The 13448-nt window shown below is 37.6% G+C and overlaps 2 protein-coding genes across 11 annotated transcripts in view; one reads left to right on the forward strand and one right to left on the reverse strand.

Moving 5' to 3' along the window:
- Positions 1–4465, forward strand: part of farp2 (FERM, RhoGEF and pleckstrin domain protein 2) — a 43916-nt gene extending 39451 nt beyond the window's left edge. For 2 of the 4 annotated variants that reach the window (XM_043241856.1, XM_043241858.1), the window contains exons 25-27: positions 872–979; positions 1105–1256; positions 2222–4465. In XM_043241856.1, coding sequence (XP_043097791.1) covers positions 872–979; positions 1105–1256; positions 2222–2315 — 354 coding nt within the window. In that variant the 3' untranslated portion in view covers positions 2316–4465. Of the gene's footprint in view, positions 1–160; positions 301–871; positions 980–1104; positions 1257–2221 lie in introns of those variants that run through there. The other 2 variants (XM_043241857.1, XM_043241859.1) reach the window with 2 other exon arrangements.
- Positions 4466–5346: 881 nt separating this feature from the next.
- On the reverse strand, positions 5347–11873 carry stk25a (serine/threonine kinase 25a). 7 transcript variants are annotated; one of them, XM_043242753.1, is made up of 11 exons: positions 11558–11873; positions 9282–9512; positions 8253–8309; positions 8000–8108; positions 7742–7899; positions 7386–7571; positions 7028–7173; positions 6843–6951; positions 6024–6095; positions 5794–5930; positions 5347–5623 (listed from the first exon to the last, which is right to left on the reverse strand). In XM_043242753.1, the coding sequence occupies exons 1-11, from the start codon at positions 11585–11587 to the stop codon at positions 5584–5586; spliced, it is 1275 nt and encodes a 424-aa protein (XP_043098688.1). In that variant the 5' UTR covers positions 11588–11873; the 3' UTR covers positions 5347–5583. The 7 variants fall into 7 exon arrangements, with proteins under 7 accessions (XP_043098688.1, XP_043098692.1, XP_043098689.1 ...); XM_043242757.1 differs by having other exon boundaries at positions 5347–5647; XM_043242754.1 differs by having other exon boundaries at positions 5347–5723.
- Between the last annotated feature and the right edge of the window lie 1575 nt (positions 11874–13448).

Below are 13448 nucleotides of genomic sequence, written 5' to 3' on the forward strand. Positions count from 1 at the left end.
TTCTGTCCTCACTTAGAGAGCGAAAGCTAACTTTCTAACACTCTCTGTGTCTTCTGTTGTTCTTCTCTTTTGTCTTCGTGGCTTTCCGTGCCGCACATTATCTGTCCTCTTCCCTGTTCACGTCTTTTCCTGTACCTGTGGTTTGCCTGCCTGCTCTCAGTATTCAGTTCTCCAGCCGTGTCTCCAGAGCTTCCCCCTCGGTACCTGCTCGGTCAGGGCCAGAGACCCAACACCATCACTCATGTGTGCTGGTACCGAAACCAGAATCTTTCTCTCAATGACTATCTGCGCATGAACCAGGTACCACTGAGGAGATTTGAAGACCTTCACAAAGCATTAAATTGATGATACATCAGAGCTTAAAAAAACCCCAAACAAACAAAAAAAAAGATTATAATTAAATAAATCAAAATTAATTAAATTTTATCCTTAATAACGTTTATTCTTTATCTTTTTTTAACCAATGTCTTTTCATGTTGTGCAACCAAATTGTGGGAAAAAAACACAATCCTCAAGACTCAATGAGTACTTCAAAATAAGATCATTTGACTATTTATGAGCTATTTTGTCATGACTGTATTAAAAAAAATATTATGTATATATAATATATATAATGACTCTTTTTGAAATTAAAAGTTTTTTCCATTGCAAATGAATTGACCCACTTTTAGACACTAGAGTTTAAGCTCCTCCGCTGTAATTAAGACTTTTCTGGAGCTGGTACCTCTTCTTCAGCTCATTCTTTCTGTGTTTTGCTCAGCCGTATATTTAATTAAACTCTAATGCAGCACTAATGGTCTTTTGTGAATGAGGGGTTCTTGCTGTGTCATAGCAGTTGAATTTTAAAATGTCCCGTTACCCTTCATTACAGAACCAGCTGTCTGGTTACCTCCTAAGGAAGTTCAAGAACAGCAATGGCTGGCAGAAACTCTGGGTGGTCTTCACCAACTTTTGCCTGTTCTTCTATAAGACACACCAGGTAACAGCCACTGTTTGATGTATTTGATGCTCATTCTGAAAGATTACACTTCCTGTTGGAGGTCTAAAGGTCTGGATAATTTATAACGGATTCTTTCTTATTTTATTTCTTTTTTTTATTCACAGGATGACTTCCCCTTGGCCAGTCTGCCGTTGCTAGGTTACACAGTCAGTACCCCGGGGGAATCGGATAGCATCCATAAGGAATACGTCTTCAAGCTGCAGTTCAAGTCCCATGTTTACTTCTTCAGGGCAGAGAGCGAGTACACGTTTGAAAGGTATGGTTTTTAATATCAAATTTTAAAACATAGGCCTAACATTTTTGGTTATTTCATATATTTCAACTTTTTCATATTATGTAATCATAATGTTCTATCAGTTTATTCAATGTTTATTCAATGTTTATTCAATGTATCGTTTATATGATATTGTAATTTATTAAATTAATTTACAGTGACGTTTTAAAGTTTGGGGTTATTAAAATTTTATTAAATATTTTTGGAAGAAGTTTCTTTTGCTCACCAAGGGTGCATTTATTTGACGAAAATACAGCATTACAATTTAATATAATATTCCTGTTTTTAGCAGCAGTTACTCCAGTCTTCAGTGTCTCATGATATTTCAGAAATCAGTCTAATTTGCCAATTTGGTGTAAAAGATTATTATAATCAATGTTAAACAGTTGTGTTGATGCTTTTTGTTGAAACCGTGATGCCTTTTTTTCAGAATTATTTGAATAGAAAGAAACATGCAAATAGTTTTGTGGGCGGCTCAATCCCTCCCTCTTTCACTCTAGTTCCTGTCTAACAGATGTCCTATCAAAATAAAATCAAAAAATGCGAAATAAATAAATTTTTAAAAAACAAAAAAAGCAGCTTAAATATAAAACATTTAGAAACATTTATGAAATGCTTTTTCATCAATCCAATGCATCCTTTCTAAATGAAAGTATTAATTTCTTAACAATTTTTTTTTAACATTACTATGTTATTATTATTTCTCAAATGATTGCTTACAAGACCAGACAGGTAAAAGGGTTTAAAAAAATTATATATATATATATATATATATATATATATATATATATATATATATATATATATATATATATATATATATATATATATATATATATATTATTATTATTATTAGGAATAATATTATTATTATTATTATTATAGCAGGAATAACAAAAGAAGAAGTGACTGTTTAGTATGCTAACCATGCTGGGATGTGTCTGCAGATGGATGGAGGTGATCAAAAGTGCAGCGAGCTCCGCGGGACGCATCAGTCTGCTTGTACCCAAAGGCCCAGCGGAGATGAACGGAGGAAGCTGAGTGTGTCGGACTGATCTCCTGGAGCTGAGGGCTGGGCCCACTGTCTGCCAGGACCAAACACGCCATCAGCATTTTATCCTTTCTGATTCGTGGCTCTGAGAAGCAGCAGCATCATCATCATCATCATCATCAGTTGATTCTTGACTCTGGACTGTTAGCTCTCTGCTTGCTGGGAGTTCGAGCTGCTTATTGAAACCTCAGACCGAAGAAGTTGGTCAAAGTAAGCGCTCTGTAATCCTCTTCTCTAAATCTTCTCTCGCTTTCTCACTAATGAAACAAAAAGCGGGCGTCTTGCTTGTCTAGAACCGCGTTAGACTGAAAGAATTCTTCTAGAAACCCGTTAGACTGAATTAAGTTATGTTTGTGTTTATCTAGCGGACGGTTACACGTATTGCTGTATTCAGGTCTTTGCTGAGATGAGTCTGTCATTAGGATGAGGATATTTAATGACTTGTTAACTCCAGTTTATTCAGTAGACATCTAGTCCTGGGACAGGAAGGCTGAATACTACTGAACGGAGTGTTGACGAACAGAGGGTTTGTATTAAGTCCAGCTGGTGCAGTAAGTGAGATGAAGGACTAGTGCTGTAAAATGCGTCTCGCTGATTTAGAAACAGTGTAAGGTTGGCGGGAGAGCACATTTACAGCACGTGGCTCAGAGACTGGAGATGGATCGCCTTCACGCTGTTAAAGGGCTGAGGGTGAGCCGGAGGTAAAGGAGGGAATCAGAGATGAGGCGCACCGCGTGTGCTGTCCTCGTCCAACGTAGGTTAAAGCATGTCTCGAAGGTCATTATTAAGCGACTGTTACTATTTAGGGGATTTTCGAGTTTCGATCTGTTGTTTTTTTTTTTTTTTTTTTTTTTTATTTAATGGCATTGATTTTCTTTTAAATCCGAAAACTAATCAGATGACTGAAGACTGACCAAAATATTATATTCACTAACCAAATTAAAATGTACCGTTTTAATTGACGTACTCACAAATCTCACTAGTTTAGATTTTTGGGATACTTGACAGATGACCAGCTCAAGTCTAAACTAGCCCCTTCACGGGGGACGAAGCTGCGCTTTCCTTTCAGTTTCTTCCCTCTACTCACAGAGAAGAGGAAGCGGTGACGTTCATGCAAGACCGGCCTCTAAATCTTAAGATTTAAACTGGGAGAAATGGCCTAAAGCTGCCTGTTCCCCTTTTATTATACTGTATATGTGATATTTTCTTTTTTTAAGCATATTAATAATAATAATTTACAAGTTCTTTCCCAATCTTTGATTTATTGATAAATATTTTTTCTTTTTTTTTTTGTTACCAATATTTTTTTTTTGCGAGGCATATCTCACTCTATATATATATATATATGTGTGTGTGTGTGTGTTATGGTCTAGTTTTGTTGGAAGGCCAGTTATTTGTTGTTTTAGCAGCATGATGAAGTTCCACAGCATGTGTGACAGTGTTACGTTTACTTATCAGCTTCACTTTATGAAGACAGATCTGTACCACATCTGATTTGGGAGATTTCTCTTGCCTCTTTTTGGAGTGTCGGTTGTATTTATAAGGCTTTCGGCTTCGTCTGTTCAACATGCTGTACTGGGTCCAACCAAAGACCTGAAGAAGTCTTGCATAAGCCCGAAAAGGTCGGCCAAAGTTAGTCGGCCACACGTTAAGCAGTGTCGCTTTGTGTACTCTTAACAATATACTGTAAGCAGCTATCATCTCGACATGAGCTCAGCTAGTCTGACGTGTTTCAGCTCCTTCTTAATTCACTAATGCACTGTGTGGGCTCATGGTTTCCACCCTTTTTTTTTTTTTTTTTTTTTTTTTTTTTGTACATTTTATGCAAGGACTGGAATCATTTTCTTCTCCTCGTTTTCTGTATCTGGCAATAAGAGGGTTGGATGAACGTTTTTTTGTTTTTTTTTCCATCCCGGATTGCTAAGCACGAGAAAAGGGAGTTTTACTCAAAGACCTCAGTTTCCTGTCTCATTCTGAGAGGCACTAAAATGAGTTTTGATGGAATCGCTTCTCTCCAGCTTTTACTATTTATTTAGCGTAGCATGTTGCCGAGGCGTTGCTCCTGTACACACCGCATGTAGCAAGTTTCATGTTATGACGTTGAAGGGATGTCAAATAAAACTGAACTGTGTAAACATTTCATTCTCTTCCTCTTATTTATAGGGTCGGTTCATTTTAAAAATAGCAGTTGCTGCAGGTAACCCACCCTGTATGAGTTTGTTCATCTTTTAGAACGCAAATGAAAATATTTGAATGAAAACTGTGATTCTGTCCCTCCACTGAAAGATCATTACACCAAAGCTTTACTGTTCATAAGAATAATCGATACGAATGCTTTAATTTAATTAAGTTTTGCTAAAATATGTAAAAAAAACTAAACTTATTTTAGTTTATTGGAAGACAAAATGTACTTAAATTACAAAAAAAAATGCTAAAATGTACTTTTATATTAATGTATTTTTCTATAAAAGAAACAACAACTATTTTTGTGCTGTCAAATGATAAATATTCAAACAGTATATTTTGAAAATATTTAAATGTATATATTCATATTAATATAACTGATATATTTACACATTTAAATTTAAAACACACATGTAAAAAAATAATCGCAATTATTTGTTTGACAGCACTAAATAACTTAAAACCAAAAATAATCAAAATAAACTAATTCAGAATAATTAATAAATTATACTAAATAACCCTGCTTTTTTTGGCCCTAATTTAAACTAATATAGGAATTAACTTAGGCTTTTATTTACAAGCATTGCTCAACGTACATGTGTAGATCTGAATCGGTTTATATTATAAAACAATTTAAAATAGAACTGTAAAAGTAATCATTTTTCACAATATGAATATTTTGGAGAATCAAAATTTAGATTCCATGTATTTTTTTAATGAAGGTGAAGTCTGATGGCTTTGGAATAACACGAGGGTGAGTAAATGATGACACAGTTTTCCCACATTTCACCCTGTTATTTATACCCTAAATGCAACGAAAAAAAAAAAACCCAAAAATTCACTTTTTACACTAGTTTATTTACATGTCAATGTACTTAATGCAATTTAATGGAATACGCAAACCTGCTTCGTCAATTCATATTTTACATTTCATTTAGACATTTCAATATTCTACAAAGTAAACCGTAAAAACGTCTCATGATGCAAGCTGGACTGAAGTGACTGTCGGTGGGCATAGAAGACCACCGGCTCATGAAGAGATCAGGATGCTCTTTCCATCGGTCAGACCGGACCTCATCGTTTTGAAGGCATGCTGTTTCCGTTGAGTGTAAACCTGCAGGGTTGAGACACAGGAACTCTCAGAGTTCACTCCTGCGGAAGATTCAGTACCGCATGCAATATCTTATAGCATTGAATCAGCATGACCTGAAAAACTGCCACAAAATACAGTTAGATGCTGTGTGTACAGACACGTAGGCTAGAGTGTGTATTGAATGTGTTTACCTGCACACTCTCTCCATAATGTTATTGAGTAGACGGTCAGAGATCCCAGGGCTGGACTCCTCTGCCAGGCTGAAAGCGTTCTCCAGCTCGTCCAGGGCACACACACCGTTCCCGCTGACACGCCGCTTCTCCTTCAGCTGCATACAGAACATAATCCACGTGTTGGGACTCGACCCTGAAGCAGGAGGCCCGGGCTCGCTTACATTAATGTACGTTTTTGAATTCTTTACCTCTCTGAATATGGGCGTGATGAACGTTTTTAGAGACGGCGACTTGGGCTGCCTTTTCATGACGTCTGATGTCTGTTATACATGTATATACATAAAAAAAAAAAAAAATCATATTTCCTTTTTTTTTTATTGCACTCCATATATGCAAGTTTGAATTTTGATGACATTAGATATGCATTTGTAAAATTAGTATTATTGGTCATCAGTGCTGCCTTTGATACTACTAACACTCTCTTGGGTAGCTTCAAAAATGATGATGAATTGAGACGAATTGACTTTTTTCAAATCATCAAATTATTATTATTAACTTATCTGACGATTTGTAGGAGTCTCAGTATTAGGGCTAAATATTTTAATCGACTAAAGTAAAAATCCTATCTATTTTCTCCATAGGGGAACTGATTTCGAACAATAACTTCTAACATATTTAACATCTTTACATATATATATATAGTTTTCTATACATCTGCATTGTTTTTAATTAAACTCACTTACGCATTGGATTCTACACATCCTTCCCCTGTTCAGTTCTTGCACCTCTTTTTTAGTTTTAGTTTTTTCTAATATTGTCTGCGCTTCAAATGAACCTTTCTAATGTAGTGAGGCTCTGAAACAAGTCCTATTAAACATCGTCGGATCCGTTCCGTTTCACTTGCAGTATCAAAGACGGCTCTGATGCAGCTTTAATCGAATTCATTTACCTCAACTAAGATTCCTTTGCAGACGCACGCTGCCTCTGTGGCGCCACGAAGTCTATTTAACCGCCCCAAAGTACAGATTCTGTGCTGCTTTTGTGGGTTTTTTTTAAAACATGCTTACCTTATTGTCTACGTGATTGAAACCCCTCTGTAACTTGTTGATGGAAGTGGGCCGCACGGTGGGGAAAGTCCACATGGGACCCTGGTCCCCGTCATCGCCTTCCCCGTCCCTGAGTGAAAACACACAGAGTATAAACTTCACAGGTTTGCCGATCGCTCATCTAGGAGTGTAAAGCGCTCACGTACATGTCAGAGTCGTCGGAGCTGGATTCGTCCCCGTGGCCCTCCGTCTTCCAGCGGCGGTACCGATCGATGAGCTCTGCCAGGTACGAGGTTTTCTTGGTGTAGCGGGTGATGAACTTGTGTTTCAGAAGCTCTTTGGCTGTCGGTCTCTGTAGCAGACGGCAATCGTAAAAAAATGAACAGCGGTTCGCCTCGAGTTTAGTCGGCCCGTTTATACTAAAAGCCAACGGCGTCACCGGAGCGGACTTTCAATAGAGTTACAGGTATTATAATTCCATCCTATACAGCGAAACAATATCTAGCATGACGCGATGAACCGATTAAAATGACGGATAATAAGTTTTAAATAAAAAGTACTAACGAATCGCGGGTCTTTATTGAGACAAGCCTCGACGAAGTCCTTAAAGGCTTTGCTGTGGGACCCTTCCAGCGTGGGAGGGTTATTTTTAGGGATGAGGAACAGGACTCTCATGGGGTGAAGTTCTGAGTTGGGTGGCTCTCCTTTAGCCAGCTCGATGGCTGTGATGCCCAACGACCAGATGTCAGCCTAAGACACCGCAAAAAAAAAAAAAAAGTGGGGGTCAGCACTCGTGCCATCTGTCCGTCTCTGAATATTTAATTGAGCTTATTTTCATCACGCGGCCCTGGCTAGTGAACAGATGTTCACGTGGAGAACTTGAACATGATACCTGTTAGCTAAATGGCAAGCGCTTGTACCTTGAAGTCATACGCAGACTGTTTGATGACCTCCGGCGCCATCCAAAACGGAGTTCCTACGAAAGTGTTTCTCTTAATTTGCGTGTCTGTTAGCTGACCGGCCACTCCAAAGTCGGCCAGCTTGACTTCTCCGTGTTCAGAGAGCAACACGTTGGCCGCTGTGGAAAAAAAAAAAAAAAAAAAAAAAAAGGGTTATTAATGTAGGGACGCTTCGCAGAGCTAGTATGGACTGAGCCGAGTTGGGTTTCGCAGGCTAACCTTTGATATCTCTATGAATCTTCCGCTCTAAGTGGAGGTAGTCGAGTCCTTTCAGTATTTCTCTGAGAATGGTGGCGATGTAAGCTTCTTCCAGAGGTCCCGGCCTTAGCTGTGCACAAACACATTAGAGGATGTTAAATATAGTCGCGTTTCCTGTGCCCTTGACGTTTTCCAGACTTTTTCCCTGAAGTAATTTTCCGACGTTGTTCCTCGCTTTAAACAACCCACGAATATAATGAAAAGACCAACTCACCAGGTCCAGAGCCGATCCACCGCCCAAATATTCCATGATTATCCATAGCTTAGCGCCCTGAAAAACACAACCAACCACCCAAAAAACAGCAGTATTTATATCCTTTCATTGTATTTGTACATTTTTGAACAAGCTTTTATTTTTGTTTTCAGTTCTCATTTTAATTAAACATTTTATGAACTTTTAATTTTTAGGATCAAAATATTTGTCACACTTAAAACCTTCATATAATGCATTATAAAAGTAGTTTTAATATATTATGCCTTACGTGATCTTATGAATAAATATAACCACAGTTAGAATTGACTGTAATATTTCTAATCTATTCATTTTGACAATAGAAATACTATAGAAAGTATAATGCACTAAAACTAGAATATTAAATAAAATATCATTTTAACTCAGGTTGCATTTATTTATAAAAGATAAAATGCATTACAATATATATTATAAATACCTTTATAATGCATTATACATAAAGGCTTAAAGTGTTGGTGTTTATTGTTTTCTAGATAATTTTCATTTCAGCTTTATTACTTCAATGTAAACATATTCCACTTACGGTATTTCTATGCAGTTGCCAGGTTTCGCTTTTAAATTATGCATTTTTGTTTTATGATTATTTATTAGTTAACTTAATCAGTTATAGTTTCAGTTAACCATCGCAGCTATAAACATATATATATAAACAGTTTGGAAAATTCCTCATATTGTGTTTCAAGGAAGAAAGCCAGCGACACTTTATAATAAAGTACCATGAACCAATAATTAACATTAATTAATTCATATTCCCAAAACAGGAACTTGTGTATGTAGAAATGAACATGTATCCATCTTCAAGTGCTATTTATTTTTAGTTAACGACTCCTAGTGCATAAACTAATCTAATGTCCTTGTAAAGTGTGACCAGGAAGTCATGTGTTTTTTTTCCTTAAAGGATGGCGTTTGGGTAAACAGCTCCTTTAAAACTACAGAAATATCGTGTAATGTAATAAGGTCTGTGCCTGAAAGAAAGAAATCTCCACGAACCGTTAGGTAGGAGCCGTAGTATTTGGTAACATAAGGGCTGTCACACTGGCTGAGGACCGTGATCTCCTGCTGGATGTCTTCAATCTCATCCTCTGCTTCCTCCAAGTCAATAATCTTAATGGCCACCACCTCTTTTGTGCGGTTGTTAATGCCCTTATACACCTCTCCGAAAGAGCCCTTACCAATCCGTTCCAACTTAGTGAAGTATTCCTCAGGATTCAAACGCGAATTCTACAGGAAAAACCAGAAAGATTTCAAAATTCTTACCGGATGAGATCCAACATCGCGTTGCCCATACGCACGTGACGAGCTTTATATCTTAATCAAGCGACAAATGCGTGGGAAATCTACCCAATCATCACCCCACTGAAGGTCCGGAGAAGATGAGAACCTATAAAGAGAACCGTTAGAAATCCCATGTAGTTTTTTAAGCAGTTTTTTCATTTTTCTGCTGTTCTAACCGCCAGGAAAACCCTTGGAGCATCTGCTTCCTTGTTCGGGAGCAGCATAAAGACGACCCGAACTGACGATCTATCTGGAAGTGGCACTGTTTTATCAAAACAACAACAATCTCTTTTGACGACATGACTCAAAGTTCAGGCGATAAGACCTCCTCTTGGTATCAGCCTGACATCTGATTTCCGCATTCATCACGCTTTTATTGCACCTCTTTAAAGCACTGAGCAAGCAAAAGGCAAACCTTTACTATTCTTGGTAGTACCGCCTGTTGGAAGATCCATAAAATGAGATCGGAGTGTTTTTAACAGTTCTCAGAAAGACGAGTTAATTATTTTGCCAGCTACACCTGAGGATCGGTGGGTGCGCCGCTCTGAGCTTCAACTCAAACATGATACACCGCAATTATCATAGTGACCTACAAAACGTCCGCATGGCCAACATAACATAAACAGACGCCACGCATCGCCTTCTGGTTTGGTTTCCCATTTTTTCGATGGGAAACGGTGTTCTTCCTCTATTACGGTGGTGTCAAAAAGCGTGATGTGAAGAGACTACAATAAAAGAGTTGCTTTAAGGGATGCACGATGAAGATGAATGTTAAATCGACCATCAATGGTCCCACGGGTCTCGCCGTTTCTGCAACCCTTCGCAAAACGCCGTTTGAGATGTTCTGCAAAGCTTATAGCTAAATGTCCAATAAATGTCAAAATTAAATGGACGTTTAAAAATGTGTGTGACGCGGGGTTGCAGTGGTAGCCTAAAATATGACATTTCTTAGTGGGGCTGGCTTGCTTGAGACACCCTTTTGGTGTCCTGGCTGGTGATATAACGTTTGACATCAATTTAAGGATTTATGTTTGATATCTTTTTCTTCGCATGAGTAGGGTAACAGGGCTGAAGGCCAAGCTGGACGCATGCGGTCCATGCTTCAGTCTGTGTAAATACTGAGAAAACGTCACCTGTGCTTCCACCATGCGGTAGAGCTGGGGTCCCTGTGAACTGATTTCATGGAGGAATGTGACATGGCAGGGTTGTTCAAAACTAAATAATAGCTATTATAAGTACGTGCTATTATTAGTTAAATATTAGCTCATTTAAATATCTAGTGATTAGTTCATGATAAAAAAAAAATCGCAATGCTCTTAACTAGACAGGCCAAAGTTCCCTTTTTAAGAGGTGGCCGTACTGTCTGTAATTCCAGATAGAGGCTGTAGTTTGAATAGGCTTCTTTTTCCAAAATCATAGTGGCCATCATATCAGCTATCATCCATGATAATAAAATGAAATAATCATCCTCAGTTATGATATTGCCCAAAATGTCAATGTTGGTGTACCCTTAGTCGTGATCTATTCTTAAACGCTAATAAAGAAACTGTATTTTTGTAAGTTACCTGTGTGTTTTTGCTTTTTTTCTCTCAATAGTAACTTAACGTGAGCATCGCCTAGATTAAATAAACGCCACGCAGTGTATTTACATGAAGTACACTGTAAAAATTACATTTCGAAGTTGTAAAACATAGATTACTGGAGCGTGTTTCACAAGAAAATTCTCTAACGTTTAACGTGTTACTTTACCGTTTCTTTGAAATTGTTTGCGTAATTTACAAGCGATTTCAAAGTAATTATTATGTAATTCCCACGCCGCTATTTCAGTGCAACTGCGAGTACTCGTTATATCATAACCTATTATTTAGCGGAATTTATCATTGCAAAAGACACTAATGTGAAGTAACGTTAAGTTCAATCATCCTCCAGAACACTAACTGTTATGTTTCGGTATGAAAGCTTCGGGACTCCTCTTCATCCCTCTGGATTACCTGGTTCCGAATGTTCTGAAGGTGTGCCATGTCCAGCTCAATCCACCTCCAGTTCGGGGGTTCTCCTCAGATTTTTCCTCTTTCTCTCCTTCTTGGAAGTCACCCACAAAAGGAACAGCTTGTTCCCAATCCACGCCTTTCTAAATCATTCCACTGGACCGGGCTGACCAGCTCCACGGTTCACGGGGATTTTAATGTGTAGTCCTGTCCATACGTCAGGGCTGACAGTCGTCTTTTGAAAGGATGTTTACGGTTTATGCTCTGCACAGAATACTCCCTCTATCCGAAACCCCGCTACTCTGAGAGAGGAATCGCGTTCAGCGCGTGCGTGACGGTCGCCTTCGAAACGCAAAGGCTGCTGGGAACCGTAGTTTTTTCACTCACCACGCTGGATATTTGTGTGTGTTTTTGGAGGTTACGCAACAGATAATATTTTTTAGAGAGTAGCAATTTAGGTATGTGAGTGCAATTTGTATAATTTTGATTGAAAGTTGCACACTCAAGTTGTTTTATTTAATATGACAAACATATCACCTTATATGCCTCATATGAACAAATCATAGTTGTTCATATGAGGCATATAAGCCTCACTCTCTCAAACACTATTTGATTTCTGTAATTAGGATGTAACCGTTATTATAAGGGCAATAAATTACAATTATATATCTATTGTAAATGTACGTACATATCCATTGTACATACTCTTGTAAATTTGTCTATACATGTCCTGTATATCCTGTTACCATCTGTATACTGTTTATACATGCCTAACTGTAAATTTCCCTTTCATAGACAATAGCGACCTGTATATTATGCTCTTAACACATTCACCCGTAATCTAATCTATATATATTTATCTCCTGTACATATTACCTGTATGTGCACTTCTAATTTATATTTGTACCTATATCCTGCACTTGCTGCTTATTGCACTCCTGGTTAGACATAAACTGCATTTTGTCACCTTGTACTCGTGTAATGACAATAAAGTCGAATCTAATTTAATCTAATAAAGGAAAAAAGATCAAGGGGTGCTTTTTTCTGTTTTGGGAGTCACTTAGAGCTGGACCGTTTCTATACAAAAATTATGATCTGTCTGTATGAGTTTTCTTAGCTGTATCAGTGGTTAGATATTATCTCCAAATTAATTCTCTATTTAGGGACAGTTTGCATTTCAGTGTGTCTAGTTTAGTTTCAGTTTATGTCGTCTTGAAGTGTTTTCTTTCGGTTTTACATCTTGTATAATAGCTTCATATCACACTTGATTTTCTTTTGATGTTTGTAATACACCATTGCTTTGACAAAATGCCTAGACATTTTGCAGACACCACATGCATAGACCTTTAAATCAGTTTCACTATACATAATGCCCTTCGTGATTTGTTTTGTATAGCCTTAAAGTTTCTTGCTTGAATCAAGGTATAGCCTGAAATGTTTTTCTAAGGGCAGCTTCCTTATTTTACCTGTAGGGGGCAGTATTTTACTAAAAATATTGTGCAAAGCCAGGATCAATATACTTATTCTCGTTCACTTCAGTGTTCAGATTGTTCATTTGTAAACTTTTTTTTTTTTTTTTTTTTTTTTTTTTTTTTTTTTTTTTTATCTCTGATAACCAATCCTATCTCTGTTTTGGTTATGAAAAGCCAGATAGGAAGAAGAAACATAACTGATGAGAAGTCATGTGATGGGCATGCAGAGGCATGAAGGGTTTCTGCAGAAAACTTAAGCATTATTTCTCAGAGGTGTGGTGCCTTACTGAAGATTACTACAGTGTCTCGCTATTCCCTGGAAATGAATGAAATGTAAACTATAGCGGCTCTGTCCTCTATCTGTCTGTGGTCAGCTGTGTTTTAACGAGATAAACTGTCACAAGCTGTTTTTAATAGGCCTT

This window comes from Puntigrus tetrazona, chromosome 6 (assembly GCF_018831695.1).
Source record: "Puntigrus tetrazona isolate hp1 chromosome 6, ASM1883169v1, whole genome shotgun sequence".
In the NCBI taxonomy this organism is placed as follows: Eukaryota; Metazoa; Chordata; class Actinopteri; order Cypriniformes; family Cyprinidae; genus Puntigrus; species Puntigrus tetrazona.